At 44.7% G+C, this 24,075-nt stretch overlaps 1 protein-coding gene across 6 annotated transcripts in view; it reads right to left on the bottom strand.

Annotated features, from left to right (window-relative positions):
* Window positions 1–24,075, bottom strand: part of Fam161a (FAM161 centrosomal protein A) — a 45,327-nt gene that overhangs the window by 3,282 nt on the left and 17,970 nt on the right. For 5 of the 6 annotated variants that reach the window (XM_017599138.3, XM_039091768.2, XM_017599132.3 and 2 more), the window contains one exon: window positions 23,192–24,072. In XM_017599138.3, the coding sequence (XP_017454627.1) occupies window positions 23,949–24,072 (124 nt within the window). In that variant the 3' untranslated portion in view covers window positions 23,192–23,948. Of the gene's footprint in view, window positions 1–7,431; window positions 7,569–16,845; window positions 24,073–24,075 lie in introns of those variants that run through there. The other variant, XM_017599131.3, reaches the window with a different exon arrangement.

Below are 24,075 nucleotides of genomic sequence, written 5' to 3'. Positions count from 1 at the left end.
GAACAATTATTCAATATAAAACATACACACAGTGAACATATATGACATATCATGACCAACCAATGTTTATACTTCAGAAGGGTAAGCCTGGCTTAATATTTGATAATCAATATAATCTACTATTTTAACAGGCTAAAGCAAAAAAGCCACATGAATATGTTGGCTGATGTAGAACATTTCTAAAAATTAAATGTCTCCATGGTAAGTCTCACCAAACTAGGAGTTAAAGGATCCTTCCTCAATAAGATAAAGGACCTATTTAAAAAACCTATAAAGTTATTTGAGTGATCAAAGGCTGGAGGCTTCCTCTAAGACTGCACCTCCCTTAAGACTGCAGTCAAGGCCTGTCTGTGTACTTTCACTGTGCCTGTCCCACGTGACACAGGAAGTCTTAGCTGCTAGAGGCAAGAAAAAGAAAAAGCATAGGTTAGAAAGAGAGAAGAAAACTGACAAAAAGAAAACAACATTCAACCAGACAGAACTGGCATATGTGGAAATTATACTTCTGTATCAAGGCCGCACAAGACATCCAAGGAATTTGTCTTATATTTAAAACTGGTGATTTCATGTTAAAGAACATAACGTGTCTTACTTAGGGTTTCCATTGTTGTGAAGAGACACCATGACCAAGGCAACTCTTATAAAGGACATTTTAATTGGGACTGGCTTACAGGTTGAGAGGTTCAGTCCATTATCATTATGGAAGGAATCATGGCAGCATCCAGACAGGCATCCAGCTGGAGGATCTGAGAGTTCTACATCTTGTTCTAAAGGCAACCAGGAAAAGACTATCATCCAGGCAGCTAGGATGAGGGTCTCAAATGCCACCCATACAGTGACATCCAACAAGGCTGCACCTCCTAACAGTGCTACTCCGTGGGCCACGCATATTCAAATCATCACTTAACTACAACACAAAATACCAGCTGCAGTTCTGGGGAGACCTTCTTTGGTAAAGCTACTAGCATGCAGACATGATCACCTGAGTTTGATTGCCAGTATCCATGTAAAATACCAAACATGATGGCATGCATCCTAGTGCTGGGGAGACAGAAACAGCAAGGCCTCAAGAGCTCAGTAGCCAAGAAGCCTAAGTCAGTGAGCTCCAGATTCAGGGATAGATCCTGTCTCAAAAATAAGGTAGATGAGAGTTGGCTCAACAGTTAAAAGAACTTGCTGCTCTTGCAGAGGACCTGGGTTCAATTTCCTGCACTAATGCGGCAGCTCACAACCACATCTGATTCTGATTACAAGGGGTCTGGTGCTCTCCTCTGTCCTTTACAGGAACCAGGCACACATCTGGTGCATGGTACACAAATCCAAAGAATTCTTTTTCATTAACAGGTAGAGCCCAGTGTGCTGAGACATACTTTAATCCCAGCACTCAGAGAATCTCTGTGAGCTCAAGGCCAACTTGGTCTACAATGAGAGTTACAGACCACCATATCCTAGCTCAAAAAACCGTGTGTGTGTGTGTGTGTGTGTGTGTGTGTGTGTGTGTGTATAAATGTATAATAGAGTGGAAATGGTAAGAGAAAGACCTCTAGCCTCCACACATGTGCACACACAGGCACATGCACTTGCAGACACATGAACATGTATACATGTATACACCATATAAACACATACACACAAATATTTTATATACTAGTAGTGAACTGAAAACCAAAATGTAAAGTATTTGTAATAACTATTTAGGCAAAAATTATCTAAAAGGCTTATGGCTGTAAAATGTCAGCTAGTTTTTCTGTGTCTTCTTATCCAAATGTGTATGTTTGCCATTATACTGCATTTACATTTTAGTGAACATCTTACTCTCTATTTATCCTCATCAGATTTGTTGTCGGAAGGACTTCCCAATATCCCTGCATACTGTTAGATGAGTATGATGTGAGCCTTTAAAACAAGCCTGGATTCAAATTCCAGTTTTCCCTGGAGGCAGAAAGCCTTGCTCAGTCCCAGTCATTGGTAACATACCAAATATTCAGGGTTTTTTAAATTAAATATTTTAAATGACTGCTACATGGTAGGTCCTCAACAAAGTACATTTATTAATTTTGTGGTTTTAATTCTTTATTTTGAACAATTAAGATAATATCTTGGCAAAACCTCCATGCTGGAGTCTGAATGATACTTTTTGATTTTCAAGATATTAACTCATGCTTTTAGTTCTGAAAACATTGTTTTCAGGTGTATGTGGAGTGATTAAAAGCCTTGGCAAATTGACTTCAAGGTCTAATTTGTACGCTACATGCCAACTTATTAATAAGCGAGAGTGTCATTGTCCTGGCTACTTAGACACTGAGTACACGGCATACTCTGTGTTAAACTCTCAGCTGCCCATCCCTTCCCTTTGTATGGATCATGAATCCCACTGCCAAGAGCCCAGGAGAAATGTAGCACGGGACACGGGGTTGAAAACCCAGTAGTCAGAACTGTCAGACGGACTGGTCCGGGGTCTCCAGGAAGAAAGGAAAGGCAGGGGAGAAAGTAGTTAGCCTCCATGGTGAGTTTGGGGTGCAGGAATGGTGGAAGACTGAGGTGGATTGCAAACTGTGCTGAACAAAGCAACAACAAACCTGCCTCCTTTGCATGAATTCTACTGTACAGCTGAACTGTGACACACACTCTCTCTCTCTCTCTCTCTCTCTCTCTCTCTCTCTCACACACACACACACACTCTCACACACACACACACACCACACCACACATACATACATACACACACTCAGACACACACACACACCACACCACACACACATACACACACTCACACACACCATACACACACACCACACACACCACACCACACATACACACACACACATACAAACACTCACACACACACCATATACACATACCACACACACCACACCACACATACACACATACACACACTCAGACACACACACCACACCACACATACACTCACACACACACCATACACACACACCACACCACACACACAACACCACACACACACATACACACACTCACACACACAATACACACACACCACACACACACTCTCACATACACACACACCACACACACACACACTCTCACATACACACACACCACACACACACACTCTCACATACACACACACACTCCTCATACACACACACCATATACCACACACACACATACACACACAGACACACACACACATTCACACACACATTCACAAACACACACACTCACACACACTCACAAACACACACTCATACACACCACACACACACCACACACACACCACACACATACTCACACACACCCCACACACACGCATTCACACACACATTCACGAACACACACTCACACACCCCACACACACCACACCACACACACACCACACACACACTCACACACACACTCACACACACATACACACACTCATATACACACATCACACCACACACACCATATACCACACACACACATACACACACACACTCACACACACAGACACAGACACACACACTCACACACACACCACACACACATTACACCACACACACCACACACACACTCACACTCACACACATTTACACAAACACACATTCACAAACACACTCACACACACCACACATACACATCACACCACACACCACACCACACACACTCACACACACATTCACACAAACACACATTCACAAACACACACACTCGCACACACCACACACACACTCACACACACATTCAGACACACACATTCACAAACACACACACTCACACACATTCACAAACACACGCACTCACACCACACACACACACACACACACACACACACACACACACACAACATGTTTCTAGGATTCTAGGATTTCTTATGGAAAATCAGTCTATCAGCTAGCACTCAGGAAACAATACCCTCCAAGTGGATACATAAGGAAAATTCAATGGAGGGTTATTTATTTAAAGACATGGTTCACAATGAAGAGGGGCCCTGTGCACCCCTCGAGAGAGTCGTTTCCAACCTTAGAAGAACATAAGAAAGGGGTGGTAGATAAACACGAGAGAAAACAGTGTCCTGGAAGCCAACGACTGGGATATAGCTTTGGCAGGAAATGAACCAGTTTATGACTATGTGGCAAAGAGCAGGCGTGGGATTAAATCCTGTCCTCACTTCCTTGTCAGTTTCCTTCCAGTACCAGGCCTTCCACATTAACACAAACAAACAAACAAACAAACAAACAAGCAAACAAAAAACAGTGGGCAAGGGGTTGGGGATTTAGCTCAGTGGTAGAGCGCTTGCTTAGGAAGCGCAAGGCCCTGGGTTCGGTCCCCAGCTCCAAAAAAAATAACCAAAAAAAAAAAAAAAAAAAAAAAAAAAAAACAGTGGGCAAGAGGCCCCAGGGACCTTAGGACAGAGGAAGCTGGGGGGTAAATCTGAAGGTAGCAGGTTGACTACAGCATGTAAGAAGTTCATTGGCTTAATTAGCATTCACGGGCCCACTCATGCTTGCCTCTGTCACATTTTGGACTTAGGCTTGCTCTTCTTTTGCACTTGTGGTTTCCTGTCTAGGCAGACCCTTCAAAGGAGGGGCTAGTTATCAGTATAGAAATTCTAGGAGGATCAGTGTATACAAATGATCATCTGTGGGGAGGAGCAAAGAAGTGTAAATTTATTATGAAACGTCCCCAACCACTCCATACCAAATCACACAGCCCTGGAACACCCCCTCCACTCCCCCACCAAATCGCACAGCCCTGGAAATATACACACACCACTACCACCGCCACCAAATCACACAGCCCTCAAGAAGGTCATTACTTAATCATCTCAAGTTTGAGCTGCTTGTTGCCCCAAACAAAGACAGACAAGGGCAGCCAAGACAGAATGAGTAACTGGGACAGCATCCACACATGGAACTCTTATTCCTGTGGGGTGGCTGCCTGGTATTTAGTTGAATGCATAGGGAGCCCAACACAATCTAAGGGCAGACAGAACCATAATCCTAGGAGCAGCTCTCTCACCTGGAGAAAGTGGCTAAGCGTGAAGCTAACCAACCCCTCGGGTGATGCCTGTGGGCTCCTCACATGTCACCTGTTGGAAGTCAGTGTCAAACACTTAGGAGACGAGGACTTCACAGGTGTCTGGAGGCTAGGGACATAGCTCAGTGGTGGTGCATGCTCAAGGTGTTAGGCACAGTCTCCAACAACAGCAAAAGACTTTTAAGTGCTTAGATTGTCGATTAGTATAGTCATGTAGTAGACGAACTCTTTATCAAGACAGAGTTTGCTCTAAAAGTTCAGTTTCTTCCAGCTCTCTGATGGGATGTCATTTGTCATGTATAACAAAGCAACCTCCACCACCTTGCCAGATGCTAGTGCCATGCTCCTGAACTGCCCAGTCTCTAAATCAGCGGTTCCCAACCTGTGGGTTGCAACCATCACAGGGGCCACATAGTAGATATTTAAATTACGATTCATCGGGGTTGGGGATTTAGCTCAGCGGTAGAGCACTTGGCTAGCAAGCGCAAGGCCCTGGGTTCGGTCCCCAGCTCCGGAAAAAAAACAAAACAAAACAAAACAAAAATTACGATTCATAATAGTGCAAGATTACAGCTATGAAATAGCAATGAAATATTATGGTTGAGGGTCGACAGAACATGAGGAACTTAGGAAGGGCGAGAGCCACTGGTCTAGAATATGAGCCAAAAGATTCTCCGGATATTATAAATTAACCAGCCTGTGGTATTCTGAGAGACTAATTCACTGTCTGAGGGAGTGAATTTACCTGACTTTATTCTGCCCAACTAGGTAAAGCCTTATTCAAATTTCTGTTGGTGCGGCTTCCAGAAAATGATAAATTGGCCCGAATGGAAGAGTACTCTACTGGAGGTTTTCTGTCACCTTCACTTTTCAACCGTCTTTGCCACTAGTGGAGTAAGGAGCGTGATTCCTTTGTGCAAGGTGAATTTGGGCTTAGAGAATTGACTTATAGAAGAGGTAATATACTCTCAATTCATTTCTTTTCTGCTAACGAGTGTTTCTTAGTCCGTTTTGCTATAAAAGAATACCTCAGACTAGCTGATTTATGGTGTTCAGCGACTTGTTTCTTACAGATGACGGGTCTGAGAAATCCAACACGGAGGTGGTGGTGTCTAGTGAAGGCCTGATGGGCAAGGAGGCGGTCTATGGGGACAGGGCACACCTGGGGGCTGGTTTCTGAAGGCACTACTCTCAGCATAAACTTCAACTTCACGATTTCAAACAGCTCTGCTCAATTCTGAAAGGACCCTCCCCTAGATATCACCAGCATGTCGTGAGTCTGGAGAGTAACGTTCCCATCTTGAATGTCTCAGGGATACATCGAGACCACTGCATTAATCCAGTGGTCCTTACGATATCTCCTGAACATTTTGTTCTACAAAGATTAATAATTTCATAGACACATAAAGAAGGGTAATTCTTTTTTTTTTTTTTCGGAGCTGGGGACCGAACCCAGGGCCTTGCGCTTCCTAGGCAAGCGCTCTACCACTGAGCTAAATCCCCAACCCCAAGAAGGGTAATTCTTAAGATGTGGACTTTCCAATGCTTTTGAGTACCTGGGTATGTTTTTCAGTACTTAAAAAATATATCCACTGTACCAAGAGTCAGTGAAAAAGATGTTCTAGACATGACTTTTTTGTTTTTCCTTTTTTCCGGAGCTGGGGACCGAACCCAGGGCCTTGCGGTTGCTAGGCAAGCGCTCTACCACTGAGCTAAGTCCCCAACCCCTTAGACATGACTTTTAAATGGTCTTTATTTGGTTAGTAACACAAGGTATCAAAATTGTTAGGCATCTCATTGCAAGACAAATGTATGTAGACTGGAGAGATTTTTTTAAAAAAATAAATATTGGCCGGGCATGGTGGTACATTCCTTTAATCCCAGCATTCATTCTGGAGGCAAAGGCTGGTGGATCTTTGTGAGTTCACGACCAACAGTGAACATGGTCATCTATACAGTGAGACTTCGTCTAAATAATTAACCAAAATTAACATTTAAAAACCCATGTCGATTGGCATCCAGAACAAATTATTTCACCAAATGCTGTCCCTTCCCATGCTGAGCTTTTCATTTCTCTTTCTGCACTGACGAAGCGACAAAAGGCATTGTACTTGCTGAAATTAGAGTGTGAGCCAAGAAATATCAAAGGGTTCTTTTGTACTACTTCTACCTGTTGATATAAATGATAAATTAGTAGCATATCCTGCCATTTTAAAAAGCATTAGAGAGCTGGAGAGATGGCTCAGTGGCTAAGAACACTGACTGCTCTTCCAGAGGTCCTGAGTTCAAACCCTAGCAACCACATGGTGGCTCACAACCATCTCTGATGCACATCTTCTGGTGTGTGTGAAGACAGCTACAGTGTACACATATGTAATAAATAAATACATCTTCTAAAAAAATTTAAAAAAGCAATAGAGTCCATGTCTTTACCTAGGTGGTATTGGATCACCGCCTCCCTGAACTCAGATATTCAGCACTAGTAGCCCCACGGAGATGACAAAACGCAGCTCAAATTCAAACCAATCCTTTCTTCCACAGCACGGGAGGCCTGTTTCCATGGAGATTTCCTGTTGTGGAATTGCAAGAATACTTACATACACACATATCTCAGAAGCAAACGCTTTTGGGGGAACAGCCATGATTTAATTTTAATCATTCCATTAAAATTGTTCAAATAGTAGAAAAAGAAATCTGTATTCTTCTAAAGCAGACACCGTTCTGCCGTTTCCCTTAGCTCAATGTATTAACTTAATAGAATTGGAGATTACGGGGACTTTAATTTGCCTTTTGATGAAAGCAAAATTAAATTTTAATCATTTAGGTAAATTTATTTAGTCAAAAAAGATTAAGGACTTAGTCTGTTGGGATGTGGAAAGGAGTCCAGAGATGTATGTCAGGACCCACACTGAAAACTGGGCTGTACCGGTGAAGCTGACAGTCCGTATGCTGTGGGAGGCTCACAATAAGTTCAGAGGGCCACTCAGGTTGGCCCAGAATTTTCTTTTATTCCTTCCCTATCACTCTTGGAGTGTCACTGAAAGGGGTCCATCTGTCTACAGGGTTGTTTTGTTGGAGTTCCTGGCAGACTTCAGGCCCAGATCTTACTACAGAGAGGGCCCCTGGAGGCTCCGCTCCTCCGTCACCGCTCTGCCAGTGCCACCCTTGATCCATCACTCCACCTGCGAGGCTCCCTCAGGGCAAGGCATGGGTCTTGTTTCTTTGATCCCCTAGCATCTACTGTGCCTGGCATTTGCTTTGAATGTGTCAGACACGGTGGCACAGCCCTCTCAGAGCGAAGATCTAACTTTTCTCTTGGGGCTGTGACTCGGGACAGGGTCTTCTGTAGCCCAAGGAGGGCAGTATCTGGTATACATGAAGATCTGACAGACTACTACTGCTGGGGGGGAAAGGAAATCCAGGTTCTACCAGTGTGCTAAGGTGGGACGAACCCACAGAGCTGGTCTCAGTACTAAAGACAGGACAGAGTCCAGGTTAGCCTGGCCGCAAAGCAATACATCTCGAGGGCAAAGATTCAAGGACAAATGAAACACTGCATGTGAAATATTTTTAGTTTCCAAGAAAAAAATATCTATACAGGTATTTTAAAAATGTATGTTTGTTTATTTTGTAATATTGTGGTTCGATTTCCGATACTATGTTTTAAAAGCACTATTAAAAAAAATTAAATGTGACTGTGTGATGATTAAATGTGGCCCATTTTAATACTCCCTCTTTGTTCCCATGAAGGAAGTTGCAGAAATGTTTATTTGAATAAAGTTGTAGAATGTTTTCCCTTTCCTCCTCCTCCTCTTCCTCTTCCTCTTCCTCTTCTTCCTCTTCTTCTTCTTCTTCCTCCTCCTCCTCCTCCTCCTCCTCCTCCTCCTCCTCCTCCTCCTCCTCCTCCTCCTCCTCCTCCTCTTCTCCTTCTCCTTCTTCTTCTCCTGGCAAAAGCAACATTTAAGTTCTAGGCCTACAAGCGAAGTTCCAGAAAGACTTAGTGCTTACTGCTTCTGACATGCTGGCCTTCCCTTCCAGCAGCTCCCACACACCAGAGGCGTCTGGGACTCGGGAAGCTCAGCAGCGGGTAAGAGAGACCTCAGGTCACAGACTGGTCCTGCGTTGTCACCGAGGGTGACGCCTCCAGCTGGTGAAACTAACATTTTATATTCTGTCTGCAAATCAAGATGGGGTCTGATAGTACGGGGTAGAAAGTATGGCTCTGCTGCCCCTCTGCTCGTTGACCTGATTTTGTAGGACTGTGTGTGTCTGCCCCCAACCCCCAACCCCAAGACAGGATTTCTCCATGTATCCCTAACTCTTCTGGAACTCGCCTTGTAGACCAGGCTGGCCTCAAACTCAGAGATCCACCTGCCCCTGCCTCCCGAGTGCTGGGATTAAAGTGTATACCACGACACCTGACTGGTAGGAGTATTTAAAAAACTTTTTATTGATCCTTTTCGAATTTCACATCATGCACCCCAATCCCACTCATCCCCCCCCATACCTACCCTGCACCCTTGCAAGCTTTTGTCCGTGGAAAAAATCTTGTTGTGGAAGCTGTAACGTGTTACAGCGTGTCCTACAGTCTACCCTTTTGTCCACACTTTTTTGCTTGCAAACGTTCATTGCTTTGATTCATTGGTCCTGTATGATGCCGCCTCTGGCTTCTACTGTCTTGTACTGGAACCTCACTGGGACTCCCCTGTTGTTGCCCCTGTGTCATGGAGATCCTATAGACTTGGATCTATAGCAGTTCATCCATGGGGTAGATATTGGGGTGGGCCAATTCAAAGTCCTAGATCTGGACCTGACAGGTATCTGGCTGGTCAGTGTTAAGGCCTGGGTAACTGCTGCCTGTCTAGCTATGTCTGTTACTACTGTTACTATTTATTTATTTTATAAGAGTACACTGTCACTGTCTTCAGACACACCAGAAGAGGGCATCAGATCCCATTACAGATGGTTGTGAGCCACCATGTGGTTGCTGGGATTTGAACTCAGGACCTCTGGAAGAGCAGTCAGTGCTCTTAACCCCTGAGCCATCTCTCCAGTCCCTTCTCTCTTCTTTTCAATGGTCCTAAAAACACAGGGCCTGTGTAAGCAGGTAAATCACTGCCAATAGCCTTCATCCCATTCCTGGTTGGAGTCTTGGGTTAGAGATATGGCCTTATTGTCTATGGGTAGCATGCTTGTCTGGTTTGCATGGGACCCTGGGCTTGATTCCCAGCACTGCATAAACCAAATGTGGTGGTACACACCTATAATCTCAGAATTTGAAGAATTGGAGGCAGGAGGACCAGACGTTCAAGGCCACCTTTGGCTTGTAGTGAGTTCAAGGCAGCCTGAGACACATAAGACCCTGTGTGAAAGAGAAAAAGAGGGCAGAGAAAACAGTTTCTCTTGTTATATATGAAAATAGTCATTGCCTGCAACCCAGTACAGGCTTGGTTAGCCACTCAGCCATGTCAATCATATGCTAGAATTCTGAAGCCTCAAATGGTGGGGTCTGATGGAGAGGTAAGGGGAGGGGCCTCAGAACTGGCTCAGAACACACCAGATACCAAATTCTCAGCATAAAGGAGATTTATGCCCTGGGGGCTGGGGTGGGGGACAGTGGACCCAACACTGCTGCCCCTGGAGCAGGCAAAGGCAAACAGCAGGTGTTTTTGCAGAAGTAGGTTTTTAACTTTTTTTTTCTTTTTTCTTTTATTCGGAGCTGGGGACCGAACCCAGGGCCTTCTGAGCTAAATCTCCAACCCAGAAGTAGGTTTTTAAGGACTAAACATGGGAAGTCCGTGAGAGGTGGACAGTTTGGACAGTGACAGGGTCAGAGAGAGGGAGGACAAGACATGGGAGGGAAAAGGAGAGAGGAGAAAGTTTGAGGAGCATGGGACACTTCCGGTAAAGAATTAGATCATTTCTATATTTTTCAAATTACGGGAACTTTTTAATTACTGTTTCACATGTACGGCTCAGCCAGTTGCATTATGAGTGTATATATTTATTGATTTCATTTCGTCTGTGATTACAGGACATGCGCTGTGTGTGGTGGTCCATCCCTGAGGTAATAAAGCTGCAGGGATGCAACTGTTGGCCCTGAACATGGTGGATGCCTAGAGACTCCCCACAGAGGCCACCGTGTACCTTCTGAGTAAAACCCACTCTCACTTTCCCATCACTGGGCTTCCTTTCCAAATGCCTGCCCCCACTTTATTATTCACTAGTCTCGTTATCAAGCTAGTCTAGTCAGTTTTTAAAATTTTATGTGGTCTTAAGAAAGAAGTATTTGGAGGTTGGGCAGTGTTGGCACCCACCTTTAATCCCAGCACTCGGGAGGGAGAAGCGGGTGGATTATGAGTTCCAGGACAGCTGGGGTTCCACAGAGAAACCCTGTCTCAAAAAAAAAACAAGAGAAAACAAAAAGGATTCGGCACTGTGGTCCTGCAGAGATGCTCAAACCAGCGCAGGCCCAGGGTGAGAGGTCAGGTAGCAAGCCTTCCTCAGGGGCACGGACGGCGCAACTGTTCTTTGGAAAGAACCACCACCGTTTCAGTAACCAAGGATGGAAGTTCTATTTAGAAATCCACGTTATATTTTAAACTTTGGCTTAAGAATCTGGAATTACTTTACAATGAGCAGTCGCCAGATGAGGCAGCCACCGAAGTCGCCCGTTATTCCGTCACTGCCGTTGTGAAATGCTCATCTTAAACGCCGAGGGAAGGGGAATCAACAATGCTTCCAGATCAGATAAAAAGAGTCATGGCCTTGAAATTTCTATACTGGTTCTGAGCTCTCGGTTTTCATGCAGAGCGACCTTTCTTATTTAGAAGTGAGTCTAGGGAGCAGGGCATGTTCTGAGTAACTGACACTGAATGTTCAAGCTGAGGGTGGCGCTTTCTTTTCACACGAAAGCAGTTTTTGCTTTCCACGACTGAAAGAGTCGAATCTCCCATTCGTCAGGTGTAATTGCTGCCTAAATTATCCCGGTTGATTGTCACAATCTTTTGTGGAAATCAAATGCTGTAAAGCTGTAGAATTAATCTAGCCGAGGTAGCAGTGTGTTTTCTCTTCAGAAGAACTTGCTAATTGAAGTTGAAGTATTAGCGGCCCTCCTGAAAGTATGCACGCTAAATGAGGTAACAAAAGCCCAGAGAGAGAAATTAAGCAAGTCCATTCTTGAAACCGTTGGAATCGCAAATATAAGCAGGCAAAGAAGCAGCCAGGAAGAGAGCGCACCACAAGAAAGGGCCGTCTGTTTAACGACATGCTTCCGGTCACGTGCTCGCATACGTCACAAGGTCTCGCATACGTCACACGAGGTCTCGCATACATGACACAAGGTCTTGAAGGCGTGAGGAGTCTGTCTACTGTGTGCTTCCCTCACTATTTGAAAATAAGAACAAGGGGTTGGGGATTTAGCTCAGTGGTAGAGCGCTTGCCTAGCAAGCGCAAAGCCTTGGGTTCGGTCCCCAGCTCCGATAAAAAAAGAAAAGAAAAAAAAGAAAATAAGAACAAGAAATGAGGGCTGGAGAGATGGCTCAGTGGTTAAGAGCACTGAGTGCTCTTCCAGAGGTTCTGAGTTCAAATCCCCGTAACCACTTGGTAGCTCACAACCATCTGTAATGGGATCTGATGCCCTTTTCTGGTGTGTCTGAAGACAGCTACAGTGTACATATATATAATAAATCCTTAAAAAAAATAACCTCATATGCAGTTCCTGGAGGCAGCTGTGAGCCCCACCCCCCGTGACAGCTAGGTTGGATGATTGACATTGGTGGACCAGGCTGGTCTACAGAGTGAGTTCTACAGTCAAGGCTACACAGAGAAACCATGTCTCAAAAAAAAAAAAAAAAAATAGAAAAAGGTAGGAAGGAAGAACAGAGAAAACAGACACACATATGAACAGCAATGACTGGCCACTTTCCATGGAGAGAATATGGAGTGCTTCTCCCTGTATAGCTTGTCACTCTTCTTATTTGGTCCCCAAGATGCCACTGTCACCATAGAACTTTAATTGGTCGACTCTTCTCTGTGTCCTTTTCTGGCCCATTTCCTGACCTCTCCACACTGTCGTGGTAGCTCAGGGCCATCTTCCAGCCTCTCTCTCACTGCACACATTTCTGTCTACTGTAAAGCAGACCCATTACTTCAGGACATACATCATCAGTGACTCTGTAGCCCAGCTCACTACTCTATTTCAGACTCACATCACCAGGTACAGTGGTGCCACCCTGCAACCCCAGCCCTAGGGAGGCAGAAGCAGTCTTTTCTAGCCGTGGCCGCTCCTTGACAATGTGATGTCACTCCTTTCACTAAGCAGTGGGTCTGTGTGTCATCCTGCAAATCTGGTCTGGAACCTGTGACTTGCATTGATGAAAAATGGCTCTGTGGAGCTTCCGACTCCAGGCCTCATAAAGCTTTGGAGCCTGTTTCTGTTCCCTTGGACTGCCACCCTGATGCACGCACACAGTCCCAGGCTAGGCTCCTGGAAGAGGAAGATGTTGTAGGGATAGATGAGCCATCCCATATGAAGTTGCTGAGATCACAGTCTGTTTCTATTATCAGGGGTCATCTTAAACCATCCATCCACAACCCAGCAACCACGTGTAGCCACTGAGTCAGCCTGGGCAAGATTGTAGAATACGCATCCAACTGAGGCCAGCCCAAATCCTTACCTGCTGTGGTGGTTTGAATGAGAATGACCCCATAGACTCGTATGCTTGAATATTTGGTCCCCAATTGGTGAAACTATTTGGGAAGGACTGGGAGGTGGGGCCTTGTTGGAGGAGGTGTGTCACAGGGGTGGTGGTGGGGGGCGATTTGAGGGGTCAAAAGCCCATGCCACTCCTGAATAACTTTCTCTGCCTGGAGCTTGTGGATCAGGATGTGAGCTCTCAGCTTCTGCTCTAGGTCCTTGCCTGCCTGCCTGCCTGCCTGCCACCATGCTCCTTGCCGTGATGACCATGGACTCACCCTCTGAAACCACAGGCCCCCAATAAACCATTTTTTACTATAAGTTGTCCTGGTCATGGCATCTTATATCACAACATTAAGAATCAAGAACAAAAAATAATGATTAAGACACTAAATTTGGGGGTGGTTTGCTATGCAGCAAAAGCTGACTTCTAAACCAGGTTCAGTGACTCATACCTGGCACTTAAGTTCCAGCCCTTAAGAGTCTGAGGTAGGAAGAGTGAGTTCAAAGTCAATTTCTGTCTCAAAAAAACATATCAAGGGTTTGGAGACCTTATATAGTGGTTAAGAGTATGTGCTGGTCTTCCAGAGGACCCAAGTTCAATCCCCAGCACTCATGTCAGACAGCTCAGAACTGCCTGTGACTCCAGTTCCAAGAACCTGACTACTACTTCTGGCCTTGATGGGCAAGTTCACTCATACACACACACACACACACACACACACACACACACACACACAAAACTTGTATTCACACATACAATTTAAAACAAGTCTTAACAAAACCCCCACAAAACCAAAAACCAAAAAATCCAGCACTCAGGAAGTAAAAGAGAAAAGAGAATCAGGAGTTTCAGTCTCAAGTCTCAGGGACGTAGCAAGTTTAAGGCTAGCCTAGGTCACATGGGACCTGTCAAAAATAAAAACAAAATGAAATGAAATAAACAAAATACAGAATAAAGACAAAACACACCCCCTCTTTGGAAAAAAAAAAAAAGCCTGGCTTCTTTGGATCAGGTGAAGAAATAAAGGAATTAAGAGGCAAAGGAGGAGAAGTCAAGGAGAGGCATTTTACAGAGCAGGTGGCCACTGTAAAATCACAGCTACGCGTGCTGGATAGCCCCTAGGGAATCCTGTAGGAGGCCTCTCAGAATTGCCCCTAAAAGGGCAGCTGGGCCACCTGCCCAGTAGCTCCTATAGCATCCCTCACTGGCCCAGGCTCCCCAGGGGACCTAGATCCCAGTTCAACCCTGATGGATGAGTCCTTGGGCTACAGAGGAAGCCCAGGCTGGGGGCTACAAGAAGCAAGCAGGAAGCTACAAGAAGCAAGAACCATCAGGGTACGGGGACTGTTCACTTCCACTGCGAGTCAACTCGGAAGTAGGCCAAGGCCAACAAGAGCCTGTGCTGTTAATTTCCCTAAACCCATTGCTTTCCAAATCATCCCGTTCAGTAACTGACAAACTTTGTCCTTGAATACATTAATTTCTCAGACAGTCCACATTCAAAGCCTTTTAGTGTTACCTTTGAAATGTACCTAGAATCCAAATATGTCTTGTCTTTCCATTACAATTTTCAACCCACTATCACCTCTTCCTCGGGTAATTGTATGTACCTCTTTAAAGGTACCTTAAGCAAGGAGTGACCACTAAAGAGCCTTTTCTCTCCAAGTTTCTCCTTCTCCAGGGATACCTGTCCCCCTCAGTCACTCACAATAGTATAGAGCAAACAAGCTGAGAACATGACTCGCCAGGTCAGTGTTTGCTACACAGCTCTAACACCCTGAGTTCAAAACCCAAACTCACATGAAAAAGCCAGATATGGCTGATGTCTGCAATCTCAGCATCCACATAGAAACGGAAGGCAGAGATAGGAGAACGGGAGAGACTGGGCCAGAAGCTGGTGTATGACGCAGCTCTGGCAGAAATAACAAGAGAAACCAACAAGATTCAAATGCCAGGAATGGGCTGCGTGCCTTTGGTACCAGCACTGAGGAGGCAGAGGTGGGCAGATATCCATGAGTTCAAGGCCAGCCTGGTCTACATAGTGAGTTGCAGGCCAACCTGGCTACACAGTGAGATTCTGACTCAATAAATAAATAAGCTAAATTATAATAAAACAACAATAATATGAGAAATGCTCAGATTTCACAATCACAGAAAGGTGACCCTGGTGACACAAGTGGAACTGTGGGGAGAGAAGCAGAGGTTAGTCATGGAAGGATTTACAGTAGGACTGGCTGGTGACGAGGGTACAGGAGAGAAGAGAGAAGTAGGAACCACATACATCATTGCCAGGTATCTGCCTTGAGCAACTTGGGAGATAGCAACGCCACTTAGGAAACAGGAAGAATGAAGACTGGGTTGTGTTGTAAGATGTGTTTGTCCTTAAAAGATAAAGACCTGAGGAATTTTGAGATTGAGTGATTCCAGTGGTAGATACTCTAAAAAAAACTGCATCTTGGAGCCAGAGAGATGGCTCAGTGGTTAAGAGCACTGACTACTTGCTGTTCCAGAGGTCCTGAGTTCAATTCCCAGCAACCACAACCATCTGTAATGGAATCCGATGTCCTCTTCTGTGTGTGTACAGTGTACTCACATATACTAAATAAATCTTTGGAAGAGAGGAAGGAAGGAAGGAAAAAAGAAAAAAGAAAGGGGAGAGAGAGAGAGAGAGAGAGAGAGAGAGAGAGAGAGAGAGAGAGAGAGAGAGAGAGAGAGAGAGAGAGAGAGGAAAGATTGCATCTTCTAAGGAGAGAAGAGCAGGAATTGGGAGTCACTGACAAAGGCAGAAAACCAGGAAGATACCTAGGAAAGGAGAAAACACTGGCAAGAAGGTTGCTCTAACCATATAAAGATCTACTAAAAGGGCAATGAATCCATTAGGACGACGTGAGCAAACGGAGAAACGGAGAAACAGAGGGGGTGAATCTAAAGTCTCGCAGTATTAGATGCAAGTGGGTAGCAGCAGCAGCAGCAGCTAGAGGAGGCGGAGTCAGAATCTGAATGAGTGACAGGGGAACCAGCAAGATGATTGGTCTGGCGACCTAAATTTCATCCTGAAGTCCCCATGGTAGGAGGAGAAACCAACTGTCCTGGATTTGCCTTTGCCTCCGTTAGCACCAGGGCATAGACACGCCCTCACACGTACCTCACAAATAAGGACTCTGTGGTCAAGCGCACTAGATGCTCTTCCGGAGAAGCAGTGCTCGGTTCACAGCACCATGTAGGATGGCTCATCACCCCCAGAACTTCAGCTCTTCTGGGCGCCGTGGGCACATGCTCGTACATACACAGGCACAGAGACATGCACGCATACAGGTAAATGTAGCCTTGGGCTTTACCACGTGCACTCCAGTTCCCGAATAACAACTCCAAGGTTTATTATTTATGAGTAAATGCCTAGGCCAAAATCTGTTCCCCAACTAGCTCGTAACTGATATTAACCTGTTTACACTAGTCTATGTCTGCCACGTGGCTAGTTACCTCTCCTCGGTTTCATATGTTCGACTTTACCAGAGTCCCGAGGGGGGCGGGATTTTCCCATGCCTAACTCTTTCCTAGAGTTCCTATCTTTCAGCCGGATGTCCCGCCTTCTAATCTACCCTTTCTTATAGGCCACAGGCTTTTTATTGACAGGTGATGCTTCCACAGAGTTTGATCCCTACACATAAACATTTTTTAATTGACTTGAGGACTATCCAGCTGAGGTAGAAAGGAAGTCTTTAAGGCAGGGAATTCAAGGGTCCAGAGCCTGGAAGCCAAAAGAGAACAGTCTGCCTGAAAGGAGGTAACAAGCCGGAGAGTGAGGTAGGTTTCAACTGGTACATGTGAAACAGGGTGTAGACCTGTTGGTTTTATAAGTATGGATTTTCACACATCTTATAATATTACTTTTTTTGTTTTATTTTATTATTTGTTTGTTCACTTGTTTACTTATTTATCCAGTGGTTGTTTTCTTTCTTTCTTCCTTCCTTCCTTCCTTCCTTTCTTTCTTTCTTTCTTTCTTTCTTTCTTTCTTTCTTTCTTTCTTTCTTTCTTTCTTTCGTTGGTTTGTCTTTGGAGACAGAGTTTCTCTGTGTAGCCCTGACTGTCCTGGAACTCGCTCTGTAGACTAGGCTGCCATCAAACTCAAAGATCCTCCTGCCTCAGCCTCCTAGGGTGCCAGGATTAAAGGCATGTGTCACCAACACCTGGCTGTTTTTTTTTTTTTAAGCATACAAGTGTCAATGTTTTTAAATATAAAAGATATTGAACACGTTTGATAGGATTTACACTGACGTCTCAAAAGTCTGCTTTACTTGATCTTAGTGGGTCTGTTGGCCACAGTACTTGTAAGCCAGGCACAGCAGAACCCCCAGCAGAGCAGTGTAATGAGGTTCTCATTACACTATGGAGAACACCATTCTCCATTAAAGGCTTTTGGACTTCTTTAAGAAATGAATGATTCCAGATCTGGACAGAGAAATATAAATCGATCCTTGAAACTACCATTGTGCCTGAAGGTAAGGAAGTGTGCCAACTGGTGGGGCCATCATGCTGGCCAAATTAGGATAATTTGAGCATAATTCTAAAAATTTAGTAGTGGTAATAATTATAACACACCAAAAAAAAAAAAAAGTAAGTAAAATGAACTCATCAGTCGTAATGATACATCACCTAAAAGCAGCAGGGAGCCCTTGAGGGACTGCTGTCTAACACAGAAGGATAAACAATTAAGAAAATGGCCATTGGATAAGCCCCAGTATCAAAACACAGTCAGGGATGAGTATCCAGGGATATAAAAACTACTGGGTGAGGAATCTGTTGGAAGCAGATATTTATTTATAATATTAAAGCACTGCTCACATACTCACACCCTGCCCCACAGTTATCTTAAAGGGATAACAAGGACTTTACAGCACAGTATGTGACAGGAACACCTTAAGTGATCAAATGTAGTTATCAGCCATCTCGGTGGGTTCCCCCACCACCCCTGTATCGAGAACCGGGCGTAGGCCTGCGAGGTTTAACAAAAAGACATATACCCGGGTCATTCATGTTACGAGAATGCCAAATCTGAGATTCACAGAATATATACCCCAAATTCACTGGGTGGAGAAATTCAGGAAGCACCTGAGAAAAACAGGCTTATGCCCTCAGGAGCAAAGAAACAGGAACAAAAAACAGGAACCGATTTATCATTGTTACGGCCCAGGTGTACCACCCAGGGCAAACAAAAAGGTCAGGGTGTTCCTTTGTTAGGAACAAAAGACTTCCACATGCATCAGCAAGGCTCAGCAGGGGTCAAACACTGAGGGGGCCCAGGAAGGTGGGACACCTCCTCACGGAAGGTTATCACAGAATACAGACACTGTCGAGGCATGACTGCTGCCCGAACTGAATACAGAAATGGAAGGAAGTGAAATAATTGTTTGGGACAACTGGGTAAATTGAATATCGCAGAGACTGAAGTGTTTCATCAATATTCAGTTTGCTGGTCACGGTAGGGGTCCAATCCTCAGTACCGAGAAAAGAATAGAGGATACATAGTTGATTTTTTTTTAGGCATTATAATGGCAATGTGGTTACACAGAAGACAGATAAAGAATTTATGTGTTAAATATTCTGATTAAACAAATTACTGTCAAATCACTCAGGGAATAAAAGTGTGAGTGTTCCGGTCAGGGATGTAGCTCATCAGGAGAGCATCATTTGCCAAGCATAAAGAAAGCCCTTGCTCAGGTGAAAAGCGTGGGGGGCGTGGTGGAGGGGGTTGTATGCGTGTGTGTATATTTTGTGTGTGTGTGGGGGGGGTGTGCATGTGTCTGTGTGTTTGTGTGTATGGTGTATGGTTGTGAAAGGATGAAAAATGCAGCCAAGAAGTCAGAAGTTTAGAAATGCTGAAATGCTATCTCACCCCTAAGAAGACCTAAATACCTCAAATTCCAGACCCTGCTCTCTGCCAGTAAGTAGGTAAAAGGTCACATTTCTTGAGCCTGCTCTCTGTATGGAACTAGGTGAAAGGGTGTAAGATAGGCTCTTAAGTACGAGATCCAGGCCTAGTAAGATAACAGGAAATGAGCTGACTAACCGGTTATCTAGTTTCTGTAAACTGCTTGCGCCATAGAAGAAAAGCCCTTGTGACCTGTCTTGACTGCAATCTGTCACACACACACACACACACACACACACACACACACACACACACACACACACCGGGAGCCTACGCAAATATGGACCTCCGAGATTATAGGAAACTGACTGTTCCACGGAGCTCGGGCTCAGATAATTTAAATTGATTGGCCTAGAAATCATGGAATGGTACATATTGATTGGCTCACACCACGTGGGCTCTTGATGCTATGAAATAATTGGTTTGTGATGTGCGGGCTTTGTTGTAAACCCTATAAAAGCTGTCCGGATTCTGCACTCTGGGTCCGTAGTCCTCTACCACTACGTGGCGTACGACTGTGGACCCCAGCGCGCTTGGAATAAAAATCCTCTTGCTGATTGCATCGAATCTGGTTTCGGTGGTCTTTGGGGACGAACCGATCTTTGGTGGTGGTCCTTTGGGTCCAACAGTTGGTGTGTGTGTATACATGTGTGCATGTATGTGAGTATGTGTGTGTATATGGTGTGTGGTTGGCGTGTGTGCATGTATGTGTGTATGTGTCTTTGTATATGTGTATGTGTGTATATGTGTTTAGTGTTGTGTATGGTGTATGTGTGTGTGTGGGGTGTCTGTGGATGTGTGTATGGTGTGTGGCTGGTGTGTATGTGTATGTATATGTGTATGCATGTGTATGTGCATATGGTGTGTGGTTGGTGTGTGTGTGTGTGTGTGTGTGTGTGTATGTGTGTATTTGTGTGCAGATAATATAAACCTTTGGAATATTTTAATTGTTTGGTGATAAGCTCAAACCCAGGACCTTGGGTATGCTAGGCAAGTGCACTACCCAAGCTATGCCTCTGACCCTTTAATACAGAGCACTTCTGCTCAAGATTATAGACGGACTTCCATGCTGCCATGACTGAGATGATGCTGTGGTGTCTCCCCTGGCCTGTGTCCTCCCCGCCTGCCCACAGACTGCATACGAGACTCCAGACACAACATGAGGTACAGTAAACACTACAAATAAATAAACGGAATAGGTTCTTCCATAGGAGCGAGACAAGCAGCTCCTCATGTGTGCATTTAAACTCTCCCTACAATTCTTCCCTTAAAACGGCACTCCCTGATGACTCTGAAAGTAAGGTAGGTTCCACCACCCTTTCAAGCCAATCCCACTTCCTCAGTTGGACTGAGATTAAAAAAAAAACCTGAGGGCTTAATGACAGGAAAAGCTAGACCCAGCAGCAACAGGAAATCATAGCCCGTAGCATCCTTGTGAGAAAGGGAAACTGAGGCAGAACACAGTTCATCTCCACAGCCCTGACAGTAATACGACTTTTTATCTCAGCAAACTGTGGAAGAGAGTTTGTCCTGAATGTTTGGATACGTAAAGAATAACAAGAAAAGTGAATCCCATGGTATTAAATGTTGATATCACTAATGAACCATTTTATCTTGAACTTTCTTGAGATCAGGAATAGTCAGGATAACCTAGACTGGCCTGAAATTTAATATGTAACCTAGGGTGTGTTAGACTTGCAGCAGCTCTCCTGCCCCAGCCTCTTAAGTGCTGGGATTTCGAGAGAGCTGAGTGTTGTGTCTGGAGTGCTAACAGGTTCCCTCCTGCCCTCCTGCTTCCTGTGATTGCTTCTGTTTCTCAGCCACACAGCTTTGGGCACAGTTCTCGGAACATGGCTTGTCGGGGTGCAAATGGGCAGCATAGTTTGTTCCACCCTGCGGCATAATGAGTTTACCTCTGTTGCGAACTATGCCACACTCGTTTCGTTCTCTCTGTTGGGTTGTGCACACATGTGCAGGGTACTGTCCACATTCAACCTGCTGCCTTCTCAGAACCTTCCCGTCTGGACGTAGCAATGACACCCCTCCCACAGTGACCCTAACAATCAAACAGTTCCCCAAGAAGAGGAGGGCATGCTCTTTATTAATAATCCAAAGTGAGCAGAATTATTCCAGCCAGGCCTCAGCGCTGGTCTCCATGTTGATATATCCTGTTGCGTGGTTCTAGCCTCAGAGGTTAAGTGGACATGTTTCTTCTTGAAAAAGTAAGCATTCTTCACACAGAGCGAACAATTGCTGTCACCGTGCACGGTCAGCATCACAGACACAGTGGGAATTTAGAAATGATACCTCAAACCATATGTAAAACACGGAGTTGGCTATGGCTCCTGAATTAAGAACACCATTCTGCTGCTTAATGAAAACTCACTTTCTCAAGGAAGGAAGGAGAAAAAGAAAGGGCCAAAGGGATGAGCTGCTGTCTTCCCTTTGAAGGATTTCCCAAAACCTCCTTCTTTCTGGCTAATGTGGTATTGTGTAATATGTCTGCCTAGCTGTAAGGGAAGTGAAGAGGTTGAGGGTCTTCTTTTCTGTTTTCACTGAGCACAAAGAGGACCAAGTCATTAAGAGTCCTGGCTGCTCAGGACCTGGGTTCAATTCCCAGCACGTCCATGGAGGGTCACAACTGTCTGTAGCTCTAGTTCTGGAGAATCCACTGCCCTCCCCTGAGAGCACGACACTGTACATGTTGCACAGACAAAACATGCACACAGGCAGAAACCCACAATAAAAGAAAAGTGAATCTTTAAAAAGAGATACAGTAAGAAAAGGAAAAAATAGTGACGAACCAAGCTGTCCTTCTCTTGATTATTTTTTTTTTTTTTTGGTTCTTTTTTTCGGAGCTGGGGACTGAACCCAGGGCCTTGCGCTTCCTAGGTAAGCGCTCTACCACTGAGCTAAATCCCCAGCCCCGATTATTTTTGAAGTATAATAATACCAAGCTGGTTGGATGTGGAGGGCTGCCCAGTGGTAAGAGCACACATTACTCTTGCAAAGGACACAAGTGTGGTTTCCAGCACCCAGCGTCAGCTGGCTCACAGCCCTGGCCTGGGAGACCAGCTCCAAGGAGGCTAATGCTCTCTTCTGTCCTCCATAGGCGCCTGAACTCACATCCACACCTACACACAGAGGTACACAAAGACAATCCACATTCCTACGCACAGACATGTAATTAAGAGTAAAATTGCCCAGCAGTAGTGCCATGCTTCTTTAATCCCAGCACTAGGAAGACAGAGGCCGGCGGATCTCTGAGTTCAAGGCCAGCCTGGTCTACAAATTAAGTTCAGGACAGCCAGGGCTACACAGAAAAACTCTGTCTTAAAAAGCCAAGGAAAAGAAAAAGAAAAAAAGGAAAAACAAACAAACAAAAAGGAAACACTTAAAAATAACCCAAGGATAAATCGAGAAATCTGAATTTCTTTTAGGATTTTCCTTTGGCAAGTTAGGACCCCACCCCAGCATGTACAGCACAGTAACTTCTCTCTCGTAACTAAGGTTACCACTCATGAGGGCCGCAGCCATTCTGCACGCACTAATACAAGCACTCTTAAAGTAGCGAAAAGCACTTTAATACTTGACCGATCAGAAATAATTTGGGGGCATTGGGGATACAGCAAATGGTAGAATTCATTAAGTTGTATGTGTGAGCTCTGGACTTAAACTTCACCAGAATAAGGGCAAAAAAGGCAAGAGTAGCCATGGTGTGGGTAATTTAGCAGTAAATCTTTTCAGTGCCAAATTACTGTAAATTTCTAAGTACCTATTTGGTCTGTAGTATATCGCTTATTTACAAATGGCTCCAAGAAAAAAAAAATAAAAACAGTGCACTTAAAAGTCTTCAAATACCAATTTTTTCCTCTAAAACACAAATGGACAGTTCCATAAGTAACCCATTGGGGGCTGGGGATTTAGCTCAGTGGTAGAGCGCTTACCTAGGAAGTGCAAGGCCTTGGGTTCGGTCCCCAGCTCCGGGAAAAAAAAACAACAACAAAAAAACAAAAAACTAAACACCTCATCCATAAGTAACCCATTTGTGACAGCTGTGGTTCTCCAGCCCTCAGACACTTTGAAAACACAAACATAATCACAATCGGAAACAGCGTACATGGTGATTTCTACACTGCAGTGTGCGAGGCTGTAATCGAGCAAGTGAATCGCCTGTTGTGTGGACTCAGCCCTTCCGGCCATGGTTCAGCAGCCCTGCATGTGTGAGAGCCTTTCCCATAGACGCCCCCAGTACTACAAGTTCAGGCACTGTGATCCACGGGGAGGGTCAGCCAGACAAGAAACCTTGTGATTTAGGCTCATTCTCCAGAATTTTCTTCTCCACTTTCTTTAATATCTTCCTTGTTTCCCTTGTAAGAATCCTGGCTGCTGGTATCCGTCAAATAGTTTTCTTCCTCATTCTTTCTTTTTTCTCCATAAGAGCTA

Source organism: Rattus norvegicus, chromosome 14 (assembly GCF_036323735.1).
Source record: "Rattus norvegicus strain BN/NHsdMcwi chromosome 14, GRCr8, whole genome shotgun sequence".
In the NCBI taxonomy this organism is placed as follows: Eukaryota; Metazoa; Chordata; class Mammalia; order Rodentia; family Muridae; genus Rattus; species Rattus norvegicus.
The sequence above is the reverse complement of the archived record's forward strand: the minus strand, read 5'-3'. Positions and strand labels throughout refer to the sequence as shown.